At 31.7% G+C, this 19,401-nt stretch overlaps 1 protein-coding gene, 2 non-coding genes and 1 pseudogene across 4 annotated transcripts; all 4 read left to right on the top strand.

Moving 5' to 3' along the window:
* Positions 1-2,678: 2,678 nt before the first annotated feature.
* Positions 2,679-5,390, top strand: LOC145568289 (ylmG homolog protein 1-2, chloroplastic pseudogene; annotated as a pseudogene). Its single transcript, XR_014095803.1, has 2 exons — positions 2,679-3,512; positions 5,108-5,390. The product of XR_014095803.1 is annotated as a ylmG homolog protein 1-2, chloroplastic pseudogene (transcript).
* Positions 5,391-5,958: 568 nt separating this feature from the next.
* Positions 5,959-6,040, top strand: TRNAS-GCU (transfer RNA serine (anticodon GCU)). Its single transcript has one exon. It is a non-coding gene; the product is annotated as a tRNA-Ser (tRNA).
* A 2,452-nt stretch (positions 6,041-8,492) lies between these two features.
* On the top strand, positions 8,493-8,574 carry TRNAS-GCU (transfer RNA serine (anticodon GCU)). The gene has a single exon. It is a non-coding gene; the product is annotated as a tRNA-Ser (tRNA).
* A 7,203-nt stretch (positions 8,575-15,777) lies between these two features.
* Positions 15,778-18,188, top strand: LOC145566096 (putative F-box/kelch-repeat protein At5g24040). The gene is made up of 3 exons (XM_081625635.1): positions 15,778-17,048; positions 17,404-17,510; positions 17,677-18,188. Exons 1-3 carry the CDS (start codon positions 15,778-15,780, stop codon positions 18,186-18,188), a joined length of 1,890 nt encoding a protein of 629 aa, XP_081481761.1.
* The last annotated feature ends 1,213 nt before the right edge of the window (positions 18,189-19,401 follow it).

The raw sequence follows: 19,401 nt of genomic DNA, 5'->3' as shown, positions 1-19,401 counted from the left end.
TTGATATTGCATTGTAGAACTACTCCCTCTGTTTTTAAATACTTAGCTTGCTCCATTTTTCTTGGGCACGCATGCCAATGCTAACCTTTGATTAATAATATTTTTAATTATTAATAAGTATAAAATTCTAACAATTGAAAATTAATAATCTATTCATCGAAACGATTCCAACAAATACCCACAAGACTATATTTTTTTCTTATGTATAAATTACAAACATTAGTCAAAGCAGGTTAAAAAAATAGTGCAAAAATAGAAATGGAGCAAGTATTTAAATACGGAGGGAGTAGCAGTTATTTTCAAGAATGGTGATTGAGTGCCTTGATAATTTAAATCCAATTAAATAATGCATCATGTTATATATACGTTTTTTGACAAGGTTATATCCATAACAAAAATGCTAGAAAATTTTAAACATTTATATTACTTTGTATTCATAATCCAGACTCTAGTCAAGATACCGTAAGCGTTAAAAATAAAGAATTTGATGGTATACGCATATATTTGGATTGTATTAGCCATTAATTTTTAATTCATAGCTTTGTAATTTCCGAACCTATATGGACACTACTTTAAGAAATATTTTTAAGTGAACACTATTTTAGTAATTTATTTACTTTTTAACACCAATTGGGCAAATCGTTCCTCAATCTAGTATTAACATTAATTAAGCCAATCATAAATCAATCCAGTTTGTATTTGTATGAGGAGCCAAATTAAAGATATGCCACAATTCCTGGGATCTGCCAACGTCAACCTTGAGCTTCTACAATCCTTTTTTTTTTTAATCTACAATTAGAATATAGATTTATTTTATTTTTAATTTTTTTGATAAAGAAATGATATTTGGCTAATCTCTAAATTCTACAATAAGACCAAACTATCTAATCCATTCGAATGATTAAAGAGAAGAATCATCACAAAATGTACGTGAGCCTATAGAGAAAAAGAAAGGAAAGAGAATGACCAAGATTAGCCATGGAATTGACCACCTGATTTGCCTTGTAATAGCAATATTTGAAAGTGACGAAGTCAAAACAATGAAGATCCCTTTAAACATACATAGTATTGTTTAAGAATGAAGTCAAAACAATGTTTGTTATGCTTCGTATTATCTTTTATTTTTTAAGCATAGTTTTTCGTATCGTATTACCTTTATAACTGTTTATTTTAATTGACAGTGTCTACTATTAACCCTTACTAGCTTATTTAGTTCCCAACATAACTTGTGACGCCAAATTTTAGAGAGTAAAATATAATGAGTTCAGAGTTATATAACTGTATTGAAATATTATGTTGATTACATTTATGAAAAAAAAAAAAAAAATAAATAAATTATTTGTATAATTTGCCTTTTGGGCCTCCTGAAGCATGATATCTAAGTAAATCCAATAACTATTAAAATAAGCATATTGAAGCAAATTAGGTTGCATAGGCCCAACTTAAAACCATGTTGAACTCGCAACATTTTCAGTGGAATATTATTATCCATCATAGAAAATAAATGGGCCAAATAGCCATAAAACAACGACATTATTATCCATGCATTTATCAATCGCAAGATGCATGTTCACTTCAAGTCTTCAATACCTATAATTTTTATTCTCATACTCCGTGTAAAATATTTTCGAAAATTGGAATACCAAAAAAAATAAACAAATACTGAGTAACAAAAAAAATTCAGTAGATATATTATTTTAAACATACTTATGTAATACGGAGTAACAAAAAGGATTTGATAGATTAATTTATTTATGAACTTTGGTATTCTTTGTGTATTTTGTTTTAAATTTTGCTTCTTTCATTGTAACTAATGTACAAGAAATATTAATACCAAGTGTGGATTTAATATGTTTAATGTGTAGTTTGAAATAATCGAGTAACAATTTATTAGTATGAAGTATACATAGTCAAAAGCATTGAGTAAAAGCAAAAGATTTGTCTTAGAGACCATTAAAGTTTATTCCCTCCTCTCTTTGTTCATGTTTGCATTTTTTTTGTATAAAATTTTCATGCCAATGAAATTTTAAGCTTTCTCGAATGTGACAATGTGAGATTTTACATGATACATTTACACCTTTACTTGTTAATTTTTTTGTTTTTTGTTTTTTGTTTTTTTTTGTTATTTTTTTTTTTTTTTTTTTTGGTGTTTAGAGAGCCACAAGGGCGGGGTGAGAATCGATCCCATGATCTCCTCTAATCGGGAGGGAAGCTTTAACCATTTGAGCTATCCCCCACTCTCTACTTGTCAAATTATGGGACAAACCCATATAACTCTAAAAATAATAGTAATAAAAAAAAATTCTATGCTCTTGATTAATTGCAAGATTTGGAGTTTCATATACAGTATTTTTCATTATGTAAAAATTACAATACAAGTAACTTAATTTTCATTACCTAAAATTTACAATACGTTATCACTTTTAACTTGTCACATGATAGAGTAACTCTGTCAATAGTATAAAAGTCCGATTGTTTTTGGTGTTTAGAGAGTCACAAGGATAGGGCGAGAATCGATTCTAGGATCTCTTGAAACAAGCTCTAACCACTTAATTTATCCCTTATTCTAGAAAAGTCCGATTGGTTAATTAATTGAGGACGAAGGAGGTATATAAATGTAAACCAATACAACCAAATAAAACATTTTTTTTTTCTTGACAAAGGGAAACATTTTCATCTTCCAGCAAACTCTGCAAACCAAAGATCAAAAAATGGCGACCATCACAACCAGCAACGGATCCCTTCTACTCTACGCCAACCTCAATTCCGCCGCTCTCCACCGCCGCAAAATCCACCACCGGCAACCCATCGCCTTTCTCTCTCCTCCAAATTCCGTCGCAATTTCTATCCCTTCTCTCAAAATCTCTCTCAAACAACCCCTGAAAACCTACTCTATTATACCCAAGAATTCCAAATTCCTCACTTTCTCCTCCTTAAACCCTAATTTCCCTCAAATCCCACCTCAAAACCCCCAATTTCTCTCAAATTTAACCAAAACCCTAACTACCCTGTTTTCGCTTTCACTTTCTCTCCCCTCCAAAATCCCCCAAATCATCAACACTCAATTCCTCAATCTCAAAACCCTTTTCCTAACCCCATCTCCTCAACTGCTCGAAATCCTTCAATTTCTCCATGACAATGTTGTTTGTGCAGTGGGTCCCCTGTTTTTCGCCTCTGTTCAGGGTGTTCGAAGTGGGCCTCCATTGACTGCCATTGCTGCTGGAATTGCTAAATGGCTTGATATTTATAGTGGGGTTTTGATGGTTAGGATTTTACTTAGTTGGTTTCCTAATATGCCTTGGGATAGACAGCCTTTTTCTGCAATTAGGGACCTTACTGATCCTTTTTTGAGCCTTTGTAGGAAGATTGTTCCTCCTGTTTCTAATATTGATCTTAGCCCTCTCTTGGCTTTCGCCGTTCTCGGTACTCTCGGGTCGATTCTTGGCAATGCTAAAGGTTAATGGTGGAGTATTGGTGATGATATGTCTAGAAGAATTGTGTTTCAGTTTGAGGTATAAGGTCTTATTTCTATGTTGGTCAAGTTTTGTTTGATTCTTGATGATATGTATACTTTGTTGCCTATCTTTTTTCATTTGGTTTCGCATTTCGTGTTTGAGTTCATTGCTCATAGTCTACTATATTGTATTGTTTAATGATCACTGTTTTAGATCACTCAGTATTGTTTAATGATCACTGTTTAGATCATGAATTGACCAAGTGATACATGTTAGCTAGTTGATTATGATGTAATGGATTATAATTTGTCCTTTTGTGTATGTTTTAGTAAGCTTAAATGCTACTTATTCCTTTATTGAATTGTTAAATCTCACTTGTTGATTTACCTTGTCTGAATGAGGAAGTTGAAGTCATATTCAACAATGATTAACAAATGCATCTTTATCTCTTGGTTTTGAGGCAAATGGTGCTACTTTATACACACTAAAAAAGAGTAGCTTGACACATACTATTGTACCAAGTCACTCTATCTCTATGCAGAGTAAATATTGACTAACTCGCCAACATCAATTTCTTTAACCAACAATAATAAATAAACACATCTTTATCTATTGGTTTCAAGCCTATATTGAGCCTATTTCTACTTTGGAGGACTATAATTCATGCCTTGTATGTATCTATGTCGAATATGTGGACACTGTCTTGCAATTTAGGCTCCTGGAGCTAACAGTCTTTGCTTAGATGTACTTGTTGCAAGTTCATGTTGTAATTTAATATTATTTGAAATGATGGCATCATTTATTTGCTTCTTTACCTGAAATCTGGGCTAGTGTTTCTCTTTGAACAAGACTCCCTTATACTTTTCTCGAGTATTAATATGTCAGGGATTTTTCCCTTGTAATTACATTGGTGTTGTTGCTTCTTTTGGGTCAATTTTGTTAACATGTTCAGCTAATTCTACACTAGAGTTTTGCCCTTGCAAGAGATAGTAGAGTATCTTTGGTCATTGTAGCCTCTTTGTAACCTGTTTCACGAGTATATATATGTGTGAAGTGATTTCCCCCTTTTCTCCCATCTAAGTTATTGTTGTCCATGATGGAAATCAATTAGTGGAACAAGCATGAAGCAAGTCATATCAATGTTTGTCTTGGCTCCTTAAAAAGTATCATCATTGTAAAGTGATTAATGCCATATTGCCATGATTCAAGTCATTCGTAAATTTTTGAACTTGTTTCAACAAGCCTTCTTTTGCATAATCATCTTGAATCGAATTATCTAGCAAATCAGATTGCAAATGATTGTTATCTAGAATATCTATTTTCTTGCTTTATGGACGTCTCCAACTACATAGTTTATGAGTTGATTATTATTGACACTCTGATAATTTGTGAGTTCATTGCAGTAGGAGTTTCTTTACTCCCTGTGCATTATCTTCTACCAAAAAACAGAGCACAGAATTTTGTAATGTTTATGTGTATTTGTTTTGCCTTAGAAAGAAATTTAAGGTCTAACAAATCAATTATGTTTGATTTTCAATCAATAACCTCGGTTATGAATACGTCGTGATGGTATTGTTGAAGCCTTTTATATACTGTTTATTCTTCCTCCCCTCCCCCTAGTGTTCTCACTGCAATGCTTGTTATTTGTTCAGGGAATGAAAGGAAATGGGAGGAATGGATAGTGTTGTTTCTTTCTGCTCCAGGATCAGAGAGAAGTTTGGCTAGTAAAAAAGCCAATCATGATGATGAACCGACTTCATCGACAACTGATTGATGTGAATAGATTTTTACTCTGGTTAAATCTCAAAAAGTTAAAGGGAAATGTTGACAGTTAGCTCAGGATAAACACAAATTTTCAATATTTTCTAGTACGGAGTACATTTTTTTGGATAGTATGTGAACTTTGTATCGTGTTTTTGATGGTATTTTTTAAGAAGCAAGTTTGTGTTAATATGAATCCAGGCTTTTTTTCTTTACATTATTCACGTATTGACTCTTGAGATATCTATTGATTTAGTTACCTACATCGAAGAACACATATGTTGGTATAGGGTGGAAAATCGATATTGAATGCTTGGTACCTTGAATCCTCTGTCCTTCGAATTGCTCAGCTGCTAACTTGATCTTGCAGTCTTGCAGAGTGATCATTTAATTTTGGATAATCATGTACAATGAACATGTCGGCTGGTGGTGTTGATAATTGATTAAGTTCACTTGTTATGTGTTCTACTACATAATCTTAGAACAAGTACTTACTTCTCCGTAGTCCGTCATACATGATTCTAAGATATCACAAAACTCCCTAATTTTACAATTGAATTTGAATTTACATAAATTTTTCTTAGAAATCTTATGAGATAATAATAATCACAGTAAGTCATTGAGTGAGAATTTTCCATGAAATGAACGAATGAACCAAATTAAAATGTGATTAATTAATAATTTTAAGATAGGAATGATCAATTAGAGTTAAATAAATACAACAGGAATCTTGGACAACAAAGTCGCTTTGGCCGAGTGGTTAAGGCGTGTGCCTGCTAAGTACATGGGGTTTCCCCGCGAGAGTTCGAATCTCTCAGGCGACGTTCTCATTTCTTTTTTTTTTTTTTTCGTTTTTCTTTCTTTTAAGTTTTGTCTTAATTAGTGTTAGAATCACAATGGATGCCAAAGAATATCTTATACTTGTATGTAAATCAACTTGGGTAAAATACAAAATTGATTGTTATTATTAATATATAGCATTACAATATGCCATAAGAATTCGAATATCTTATTATAATCTTGAACAAAAAGCAGTCTAGTCTAAACATCATTTTCAAGTGAAAAAAAAAATATAAGAAGCGTAGTCTAAGAACCAGATAGATTCTGGATGTGTAAGAACTTATGCCTCATGTCCCACTCTTTTAACTCTTAGAATACTACCAGTAGTATAAATTGCTTCTTTTCATCGTCACTAATAATTATGTGAACAACATAAATACAAGTTATATTCATGATCTTCTACCATTTTTTGAGCCTCTAGATGCAGATGATCTGTCTCTTGCCAAAGCTACTTCTTCTGCCTTCATTTCAACATATGTAAGGTTTTTGTGTGTGACTTTGAAAAATATGAGTCCTTTAAGCTTTACTCGAGAGGCTTGTGACATGTCATAATTAACAAAGACTTGCACCGGACTACGAGCTGAGGATTGAAACTGTGAGCAACATCGATCTAATATTTTGCTCCATATATGAGATGTTGTGAAATAAAATAAGCGCGTGCTATGAAGTAATCAATCCATATGGGATACTCAAGATAGATATTATCATAGAGTCATAGACTACCTACACTTGATCTGAGCTTGTCCTAACAATTCGATCTCCATTATTATTTAATTTATTGCCTCATATAGTAATATGTATCTGAATTGAAGTTAATCATGCTTCATTGAAATGGATGATTAAGCTATCTTAATGGACAAACTAATTCAATACATGCTTCTGCATTCTTATAAAGTTGGTTATTACTAAAAGGTTGGGTGTATGTATTTGATTGACTACACTCACTAGAGTCATTGTCGACTAATTATTTCATTTAATTAGTGGATTGAGCACACTCACTAGAGTCACTGTGATCTCATAAAGAAAATCATGCATAATTAAATTCGTTTTTACTTGTCTATGTATATCATTTCATTTTGGTATTAATTTTTTTTTTAAAAAAATAAGAGTACCTATAATACAGAGAAAAAGGAAGTTGTAATTAAAACACACAATACATATTGAATTTTGAGGCCTAAAGGTCTATTTTGATTTACTGAAGTGAATTGATTGGAGCTGAAATGAATAGAGCTGAAATAAATTGTTTATGAGAGAAGGAATTTAGGAGTTGAACTGAACTGATTGGAGCTGAACTAAACAGAAGTGAAATTAAGTTGAAGAGAACAGGCCCTAAGGCCCTACGCTCTTGGTCGCTTTGCATGTCGTCATCGTCGATGGCCCTAGCTGGCTGATCAATATGTGGTATGTCCGGCTAGTGAGTTAATTGGAGAATAGGTCACAATGGTATTGAACAATAGGTGCACTATATACAACATGCTCATCAACCTAATGAGCGTGCTTTACAAAGAGACAAATTTTCAATAGTTACTACGTGTAGCAATAAACCAATTAATCTATAGTAGAATTATTGACTAAATAACTCCACGATTAAGAGATCTTACCAATAATGAATACACAATATACTGTACTTCATCTTAAAAGAATGACCCTTAATTTTTTTTTTTTTTAAATAAATAAATGTATTCCTCCATTCAAAATAATGTGCTCATTTCTATTTTGCATGGCCTTTAAAACGTATTTTTGACCATCGATGCTTCAATAATGTATTATGAAAAAATATAATAATGTAATATTAATATATTAAACTATACGTTATTGAACGGAAAAAAAAAAAAAAAAACTACATATCGAGTCAAATTCAACTATATCTCACGTGACTATTTTTTTAAAATAAATAAAGGTAATGAGAATATATATTTGGTCAAACTTATAAAGTTTAATCATGAAAAGGTGATATAAGCACATCAATTTAAAACAGATGGATTAGAAGAAAAGAATTACCTTCAAATTTGACACTTCAAAAGTTTTACTTCCTCTGTTTTTTTATTGTTGCAACAGTTTGACTTTTATACTATTCATGTGTTTCACTTTGACGATTTATACATAAATAAAAATATAGTCATGTGTAATCTTGTTAAATTCGTCTCGATTTGTACCATTTTAATATCTAAAATTTATAATTTTTACATATTGGTAATCAAAGACATTAACGATTTATGTATCGGCAAGCATGAAAAGAGAAGTGTTATAACTATAAAAAAAAAAAAAAACAGAGGAAGTATTATTTAAGAAGCAAAAAATAACCAATTTTCTTGAGGAATTAATTCAAAGCTCATTTTAGTCATTTAAAAGAAATTTAATCACAAGATATTTAGGAAAAAGAATGATGAAACAATATTATTTAATATTTAAAAGGAATCAAGAATATTCAATGAAGTCGCTTTGGCCGAGTGGTTAAGGCGTGTGCCTGCTAAGTACATGGGGTTTCCCCGCGAGAGCTCGAATCTCTCAGGCGACGTTTTTCATTTTTTATTTTATTTTATTTTTTATAGGATTATTTGTTACACTATATAGTAAGTTTTTCGTAACTTTATAACAGAAGTAGCCGCAGTAGCACTTTGGTTAAATCTACAGATTTTGAGGTTCCAGGTTCGACTCCTGGCTGCAGCAAATGTTTTTTTCATAATATTTTTTCTTATTAACTCGTATCACATTTTTTTTTGTATCATAACCGATGTAATACATACGTAAATAATTTGCGGCGATTAGTTTAATTCGTGGAATATATTTTTAGATACAAATATTGGTATCATAAATCGATGCCAAGAGTATATCTTATATAAAATTCTGTTAATTTATAGTATCACTTTAAAATGCCAAAGAATATGTGTAATTTTGATGATAAAAGTGGTCTAGTCTAAACATCCCTTTCAATTTAAAGATTGATACTAGATGTTGGAGATCAATAGAACCCAATGCCTTATCATTTATACGGTTATACCCCACCATTATTTTAACTCATGTAACTCCGAGTAGTATAAATTGCATTGCATAATATGTTTCTTGTTATGACTCATATTGTAAGCAATTCAAGAGGCTTTAATTTGGTATCATAGTTTGGTTAGAAATGGGTAATCTGCATCCTGAGGCTCAAAGTGCACGCGTGATGGAAGCATGGATTGATCTTCTTCCATTTTTGAGCCTCTAGATGCAGATGATCTGTTTCTTGCCAAGGCTCGCTCTCTATTTCACTTGTGCACCACGGCACCAGCATGATCATATATATATGACTTCAATTCACGAGTCTTTGAGGTATATACATAATTTTATGTAGGCTTGTTTCGGCTATATTGTTCCAAGCAGGCAAGCATCACCATGAGTCCTCGAGGTTTTCTGGCCTGGTGAGCTCATGTGATTGCAACAATCCCCCACAATGAACCGAGAGCTCGAATTTAGTAAAAGATCAGATTGAATTCTAATAGAATACCTCAAATATGAAAATTTGCAAGTCAATTTGGATATAATTTTCAAAATGTTTGGTTCAGTTTGTTGGTTGCATTGGTCAAGATTATGGTTTGATGAGCAAGTAAACATGCTTGTGAAGTTAATTGGCTGATGGTAGGTGAGTTTGTAAATATTGTACTACTAAATCTACATAAGATTACTATTGGAATATTCAGTTTAATGCATTAATAACCAGGCCAGAACCTATTATGCTACTCCTTATAATTCTTTCATGCACTTGATTTCCTTATAAGGACATTTAACAACACCAGTATCGTGCGATCCACCCAATTAGTTCAGAACTTGTGTAATGCACAGACACTTATAGGATTAAGGCTTTGATTGATTGATTGTGTAATGTATGGACTTAATTAAATTTATTTATTTATTTATTATTATTATTTCAACATTAATTAAAAAAAAAAAAAACTGAATCAATAGGAATTAATTTTGATAAGTTAAATTAAAGGAAGAACAGCTATGAGATGAAACAAACAAGACCAAATTTATTAACATCCTTAATATATACTTGTATAAAACAATGTTGAATCAATAGGAATTAATTTTAACAACTTAATTAATTTAAAGGAAGATTAATTATGAGATGAAACAAACAAGACCAAATTATGTTAGTCATTTCTTACATGTTAATAATAACTAGCCTTTTGACCCGTTCGATGCACGGGTTGTTACTTGGATAAATTATTTTCAAATATAGGTATACTTTTCAAAAGTTGAAACTTTTGATATAATATACGAAGTAATTGTTTCATTGCTAAAACTTAAATAAAATAAATAAATAAATAAATAAAGTTAGAGTAGAACTGTGAAAGAAGATGAAGGAATTTGGTTAGGTATATATACATGAAGAATGTGGAATATGAAATGACGTATTAGTTTAAGTTATATTTTAATTAAGTGTAGGAGACGAAAAGACAATTTTGATTATAATTCATATGTTTTATGTAATGTGTACTAATTATAGTGGAAATGAAACACTTCATTTTCTTTTTTGAATTTGCAACTTATAGAATGCATAAAGATTTAAACAAAAAAATTTTAGGGAGGTGACATGTGGCATATGGGATAATGAGTGACTTATAATGACATGTGTCATGTGAAAAATATGTGGTTTGTGTTTTTAAATACTAAATAAATAAAGTATAGAAGTATAGATTTAACATTTTATTCATTCAAATCATTAATACACATGGACTACCAATGAAAGTTAAATTTAATTTGTAAAAATCAATTGTAATTATTGAAAAAATCACCTTTAATAAGTAAAAAAAAAAATGAATTAATTTTAATTTAGTGAAAATTAACATTATATATTTCATAAGTAATAGTCAGTTATTGTAATTAATTTCTGTTTAGTTTTAATAAAATCAAGTAAACTTAACGTTGGTTAGAGTTCTTTAACATTCTTTAGTGATTCCGGGCCAAGAATCATAGTAACAAATTTTTTAATTTAAGACGTTAGATTGTATATTACATAACTCTTTATTATCTACTAGATAAAGCCCGTGCGATGTACAGTTTGTTTGAATTTTTAAAAATAATTTATATATATGTGTGTGTGTGCGCGCTAGATAAAATTCCTAATATCAAAAGATAATATTTTATATTTAATTAATTTAAACTAGGAAATCTCATTCGCTAATTTTGCTTACGTGTCATTTAAATTATTTAATTCTAAAAGAAATTAATAATCTCGTATTTGATCGGCTACCACTAAAATTTATTATCCTACCTGGCGCGTTGAAAAAATTAAATCATATGTGGATCTCTAAGAACTCGGGAAAAAAACTCCCCTTTATATATATACTAAATGAAGTCCGTGCGATGCACGGTTTGTTTGAAATGTTTAAAATAATTTTTTATATATATATATATTTATGTGCTAAAATTTGTTATATATTTAAATAAAATTCCTGATATCAAAAGATAATATTTATATTTAATTAATTTAAACTGGGAAATCTCATTCGCCAATTTTGCTTATGTGTCATTTAAATTATTTAATTCTAAAAGAAATTAATAATCTCGTATTTAATTGGCTACCAATAAAATATATTATCCTACATGACACGCTAAAAAAATTAAATCCTATGTGGCTCTCTAAAAACTCGGGAAAAAACTCCCCTTTATATATATATATATATATATATATATATATATATATATATATATATATATATATATATATATATATATATATATATATATATATATATTATATATTTTAGATTGGTATAGAACTGATTCCAGGTTTTTTTAACCGTATTTTTTAAGGACTTTCATTCATATTGCATCCAAACTTAGAATACTCTGCGATTTTATTTTATTTTATTTTTTTTTTACCAAGCTTTGCTTGGTGGAGTTGGGGGGAAACTCACCTTGTGAATTTGAGGTTATGAATTCGAGTCCCACCAACTACAAAATGCTTTAGAATGGGGGATTCCCTTACCTCCCCTCTCTACTCTCAAGCGATGATTTACGGAGCTTGGATGGCTAAACCTGTGAGAGGTGCCGGCTCAATAGGGTTCTTCTTCTTGGAAAAAAAAACACTTAGTACACTCTGCAAATATTAATCATATATGTGTAGTCTTTTTGGTCACGCCTAGTGTAATATATACTCCAATCCGTACTCAGCAATTACCTACAGATGTTGGTATCACAAATCGATGCCAAGAGAATATCTTATATATAAACCTGATGATTGAGAGTATCACATTTGTATGCCAAAGAATATTTGTAGCATTGATGATAAAAAGCAGTCCAGTCCAAACATCCTTTTCAACTGAAAAAATAGGAAGGCTGACGTATGATTGGCTGAAAAAAGAAAAAAAGATTGATGCTATTTGTTCAAGATTAAAAGAACCCAATGCCTTATGTCCCACCATTCTACTACTAGTATAAATTGTTTGGTTCATGACTAATTATGTATGTATGTCACAAACAAGGTTCGATTTCATAGTTTGGTTAGAAATGGGTAATCTGCATCCTGAGGCTCAAAACGCGCTGTTGAAGCATGATCGATTTTATGCTGTTTCTGAGCCTCTAGATGCAGATGATCTGTTTCTTGCCAAGGTTCTCTTTCACTTAGCTTGCTCAGCTTTTATCTATGTTTACTTTCCGCTATATATGAATGATCACAAGTCTGTTCCGCCTTGAGATTTATATGCTTGTTTAATTTCGATATATCTACATTGTTTTCAGCATGATCACGAATCCTGGAGGTTTAATTTCTTGCCAAGGCTCTATTTCGCAAGCGCACCTTTCAGCTTGCTTTGTTTCTGATCTGAGGACTGAGGTCATCATGATCAAGAGTCCTTAAGGTATATGCTTCTTTCAGCTATGTTATTTTACAAAGGCTTAAAATAAATAGAATTGTGTAATATTATCCTAAATTGCAAAATTGTTTGGTTTTTATCTTCTTGAACTTATAAATTTACACCAATGAATATATTTTGCTCTTGATCTTGTTGAATGCATAAATGAGTTGAATCGAACTAAATAGTAACCTGTTTAATTTGATCCCAGCTTAATAAATAAAACCTACCCGAAGCTTGAGCTCCCCCAACCTAAATTAAAAAACAAATATGCTCATTTGAGTTGGGGTCATGATATTCATAGTAGTGATTATTCGAGTTTAACCAACAAGAGTTGGCTCAAGTGGTAAGCAACTTGATGTCCCATAAGGGAGGTTTCGGGTTCGAGCCTCACCATATGCAGAAACTCTTGTTGGAAGACTCACCCACTATAAGCCAGGTGTGCTACCCGGGTCGGATCCGGATGTAGTCGGAGCTAAGCTGCGGTAAACTGGATGAGCAACCTTAAAAAAAATTATTCGATTTCGTTTGAGTTTTCTTAGGTCACTTTCTCCCCGCTTAAATATATTTTCAACGTAATAGGGTGTAGGCGTGTAGCCTTCTCCAATTATGGATGTAGTACTATTCACTTGATTTTTCTTATTTTGAACTCATTCTTATTATTTACTTCTTATTACTTTATTAATTAGAGCAAAAAATGAACTTGGATACCTCTTATTAATAATATCCTTATAAAAAATTATTTGAACTTATTTTTTTTCTAAACTTATCTTATTTGAATTTTTAACCATTATCTGAACTCATATGAAATTGGTTTTCATGAAATAAGTGAAATTTCAAAGACACAAACGACATTTGGCTTAAATTAAGTTTAAATATCTCCTATGTTTTTTTTTTGTTATATCCCTTTATGATCTTTTTATTTGTATATCTCTTATCTCATTTCACATGTTCGGTTTAAATATCCCTTATGAAGTTATGATATTTTGTTATATTACTTATATAAATCCCTCGTGTTATTTTGATACATTATGTAGCTAGTATTCTTCTAAGGATTTTTTGACTTTTACCACCAAAAAAAATCAAAAAAATGTTTTTTACCACCAAAACTTCTAAAACTTTTATTTTACCACCAAATAAAAAATTAAAAGTTGTTTTTTACCACCTGACGTCAAAAACCTAACGGATTTTTTTAAATTCTTCGATTTTCGTGTCAAACACATGCTCTTAAGGGGTTTTGGGGGGCACTTTGGTCCTTTGGGTTCGATTTGAGGTCAGAATTGACAAAAAATGATCGGAAATGCCTCGTTTTGCGTGTTTAAAAAAACCTCGATTTGCGTGAACACGCAAAACGAGGCATTTCCGATCATTTTTGTCAATTTTGACCTCAAATTGATCCCAAAGGACCAAAGTGCCCCCCTAAACCTATGAAAAACATATTTTGCGCACGAAATTCGAAGAAATTTTTTTTAAGCCGTTAGATTTAACGGTTTTCTTGACGTTTGGTGGTAAAAAACAATTTTTAGAAATTTTTTTGGTGGTAAAATAAAAGTTTTAGAAGTTTTGGTGGTAAAAACAATTTTTTGATTTTTTTTGGTGGTAAAAGTCAAAATTTCCTTCTTCTAATTGTTTGTTCTTTTTGTTAATATTGTATGGGTTTTAATTAGGGTCGATGTTCTTTAAATTTGGCCTGGCTATTGTATATGTACTTTGAGGAATTGAACGGAGGGACACATAATTTCTATTTTAACATGTGTTATTCTTAAATTATTTTTAGTGTCATTTTTTTTACTGTAACATTAAAATTAAATATTATTTAATTTTATTAATTCTATGTTTTAAAAAAAAATTATTATCATTTAATAACTATGAATATTTTTTGTTGATGACAATATTCTTTTGAAATCTCCTCTATTGATGATTAATTTTCGAACCTACATAACATTCGTAATATTAATAATGAACATTATAATATTATATAATGAACATTATTTATATTTATCCACCATGATGTCAAGACACAATTTAAAGAACATTTTACAATAAGAAATGAACATTATGTGACAATGAAAGTACAATACATTTACAGTCAAAGAACATGGGCATTTCAAATAGTTCATCAAGAGATTTATATGTTCTTAACATTTTAAAGTTTTTTTTTTTTCACTCTAACTATATGTTCATTACATTTCTGTAATATGTTTTTTCTGCTTTTTTTTTTTTTTATTTTATAAAAGAATAAAAATAAAAATAAATAAATAAATAAAATAAAATAAAAACGGATGTATCATGGTACAACCGCCTGCATAAAACAGAGATTATGAAATAAGTGATAATAAGGTGATAAACCGAATGTGGCTTATAATAATCAACAAAAACAATGAATCATACAATGGTAAATATAGTACATAATAATCAACAAAAACAATATTTTATTATGGAGTATTTTTATTACTATTTTAGTATTACAATGATATATATAATATACAACAATCAACAAGAACAATGAATCATCACGCAACGTACGATTAATCATATACATAATTATACATACATCGATGAAAGATAATTAATCACAATAGTACATACTCCGTACTTTTTACGAGCATTAAACAATTTCAACCAATTTTTTTTTGACGAGCATTAAACAATTTCAACCAAATATTCACGATTACCATAACCCCCGCAATCATCATGATCCTAAAATAGGAAGTATTCCATTTCCCAAAAACCTAGCTCTTTTTTTTTATTTTATTTTTTTGGTTTAACAAAAACCTAGCTTTGAAAACGATAGAACAGAGTTGTTTGCTCATTCTCCCGCCCTATTCTACTCTATAGTCTTGTACTAACAGAACACATCGCAACAACTTGGCGCACAATTCATGGCAACGAACAACGAGGAGAGAGAAACCATCGGCAATCGTCGCCGCCGCCTCGCCGCACCACCCGCCGGCTGGTCGGAACTCCCGCACGAATACCTCGCCGCAATCGCCTCTCGCCTCGTAAGTCCTCACCATGTTTCTCGATTTCGATCAGTTTGTCGAAAATGGCGGTCTTTAATTCCTCCCCAAAACCCTAATTTCATATCCCCAAATTTCCCTCGTAGAATTACTGCTGAAGCTAAACTCCCTTTCAATGAGAGGCATAAGTATGATTCGTTGTTTCTTGTTTCATCCTCTGTTTTTGTTGTTCAATCAGTTGATTCGCCTTCTGATTTTTGGGTTTTAACTGTTGAGAAATCGAATTCGGGTAATTTTCGTGTTCTGTGTCCTTTTTCTAGGGATTTTGCTGGGAATTTGTCCAAGGATTTCCCCAAATCCCTAGATTTGCGTGATTTTAATGTTACTGAAATTGCTAAAGGTTATAATTTTAGGGTTGTGATCGAGGATCAAAAGAAGTATAATTTGGGGCTTTCGTACTCACTTATACCTCGTCGATCACTCATATGCTCTGCTTATAAGGTGATTATGTATCCGAATCCGAAGTCGATTAAAACTGTGGATGATTTTACAGTTGTGGTGTTGTATGAAGGAGGGAATTTAGCTGCTTTGAAATCGAATGGTAGGAAATTGTGGTATTTGTGTTACACTGGGGATGCTCATTTTGATGACATTGTTCTGTTTAAAGGGATGGTTTGTGCTGTGGATCGTTCGGGCCGAGTTTATGCTATTAATGAAAAGGCTAGGGTGGTGAAGACTATTGTAAATATCGCGATTCGTTGGGGGGCAGATAATGGTGTTACTTATGATTATTATATGCGAAAACGATTGGTGGAATCGTGTGGGGATCTTTATCTTGTTGTTTGGGCAGGTGTTTGTGCTCAAGGGAATGTATGGTTCAAGGTTTTCAAGTTAAATGAAGCTCTTTGTAGGTGGTTCGAGGTTAAGCATTTGGGTGATCGCGCCTTGTTTGTAGGCTTTGATTGCTGCTTCTTTGTTTCTGCTAGGGAGTTTCGAGGATGTCAACCTAATCGCGTTGTCTCTCAAAGAAATTGTTTTCTTCGTTTTGGTGGAGATCATATCTCCGATGATTATCTATTTGAAAGAGTAAGCAAGGGAGAAGAGAAGGTCCAACACCTCAAGGATAGTGAGATTATGGGGCTTAAGCCAATGCATGCTGGCTTTTTGCAATCATTATGGCATTTTTCGACATGGTATACTTAATTTTCCTTTGATTTTCTCTACATTGTGTGCACAGCCATTGTTTTGAAATTCAAAAACCAATAACTCTGTCATCACCCATTAAGTCTAGGATGCCGAATTAATCAATTTTACTTGTTTGTGTAGTGTTCTAAATTTGTGTTTGGGCGTTCTGTGATCATGAACGGAATACCTCTGAAAAGAGGAGAAAGAAGGCTATAAATTTGTTACTCTTTAAAGTAAAATTGTTTAGTACACATAATGAAAATGATCAAAGCACTGGTTAATTTATATATATGTGATATAGTTCAGAGGGTTTTGTAGCAATGAGTCCTGCATTATAACTTATTATTTTGTTTGTTTATTAAGGAATCCCGATGAAGAGCAAAAGGTAAAACCAGATCTCTGCAGCAAGGATGCACAAGTTGAAGACATGAAGCAAGCAGTGGTGGTCAATACTAAGAAGGCTGAAGGAGGTAATTATTTCTTCGACGCCATCAAACAAGATGTCACTGTCTATATGCTTTGTGTTTTTAGTTGTTCTTTACTACGAAGTATTTGTTTAGCTATGGAACCAGAGATCAATACGAGAATATTCTTCACTAGGTTCCTGAGCCCTCATCTATATCATCTTTATTTCAGGTTCTGGAGTCGTGCTATCCTCTCCAACTAATAGACCAGCATTTCAGGGAAAAGAGGTGAGGTCTGAGTTGGTGCCTGTATTAGAAAAGGTTTGGGCCAAATATGGGAACATCATTGAACAGAGTGCAATTCGTAGTTCTGATACTATAATCATGGCATTGGAGTCTGTTGCAAAGGTGATAAACATTCTCCAAAATACCTCAGCAAATAAATTGACTGATCATCAAGTAAATTATCTGGTTTCAACCTTGTCAGACCTCCAACTTATGCAATTGAAAGTAGATTGGTTAGTCCCCTTTGTTGAGAAGGCTGTTGCACTAAACAAGAGCAGGCAGTTGGCGGTTGCCTTAATGGAGCTTGAGAAAGCCAAAGCTCATGTCGAAGAATTGAAACTGAAGCTCCTTGCTGAATCGGAGAAGCCGGACAGTGGATTAAATCTTGCTGTTGTGGAGAGCATATCTGCATCTGGTCCAATTGATTTGGACAAATGCCTAGGGGAGGGAGTCTGTTGATTTAGAGGGACTCCTGATTATCGTTGGTTGCTAGTTTTAAACAACTCGAATGACTACTAGATTATGGGTAGGCGTTGTCCAAGTGTGGTCGAGGAGATTGTAGCATCTGATTTTTGCTTAAGCATTATCAATACTATATCCTTTTTCATTAACTAGTTAAAGTGGTAAACTGTTTATCTACTCTTACACCAGAAATTGAAGGTGCTTAATCATGTCAAAGATTCTTAGGTTATAGTTATAGAAGTTCTTTGCTCTTTATGTTATGAATGACGGGAGTAGACCTGGTGATCGATATACACATCGATAATCAAGTTTGCATTATTTCGCATATTCCATGAATAGTTAAAAACTTAAAAATTGTGTGATGACAAGCCTATTCATAGTTAAACTAAATACGTCAAAGTAACGTATAGAAAAATCTTCCATGCATAAATGATAAATCCAATGCTTGAAAATACTCCATTAGATTTCTTTAAAAAAAATAATAAATAAATAAATAATAAAAAAATTAAAAAAAAAAAAAAAAAAAAAGCTAAAAAAAGTCCAGATTATTCTTGCAATCTTTCTCAAACAAACAACACTTCTAAACAAGAAGCGTATTACAAGAGGACATAGTAAAATATATATCAACGCATTGAAATCGACATTGAGCAGCAGGGTGCAAGCCACGTTTTCATTGCTTAATGATACGCTAAAATTCGAGGTAGCCAACACCAAAATAACCACCACATATACGAATTTCAATACTTTAATCATCCTATCTTTCGTGGGGAGAAAAGCCTCGAGTCCCATGGTTTTCGATCTTACTCGCAATGATCAGAGATCGATCGAACATGAACAAATTTACGAGTAATTAATAATTTTATATAAACTAGCTTTAATTTAATTTAGATGTCAAACATCAACCATGGGTTTAGGAGTATTTATAATAATATTAGCTAGATACTCCGTATCATCTAACACATATCCTACATCAACCATCCAAAAAAAAAATCATAAAACCCAACATGTGAAGTAAATAAGATGAAATAGATAACACTATTAATTACTCAGTATATCTTTGAAAAGAAATCCTATGTTTATATTTAGATTTTTTTTAAAAAAAAAAAAAAACAAAAAAAAAAAACCTAATGTTTTTCAATGTTTAAAAGGAGTAGTAGTACAATACAATTAGGATTACAAAGTACAAGTATATAAATATATAGTATCTACA

The sequence above is a fragment of the Chenopodium album genome, chromosome 11 (assembly GCF_948465745.1).
Source record: "Chenopodium album chromosome 11, dcCheAlbu1.1, whole genome shotgun sequence".
Lineage (NCBI taxonomy): Eukaryota > Viridiplantae > Streptophyta > Magnoliopsida > Caryophyllales > Amaranthaceae > Chenopodium > Chenopodium album.
Note: the sequence above shows the minus strand (reverse complement) of the source record. Positions and strands in the feature narration are given on the sequence as shown.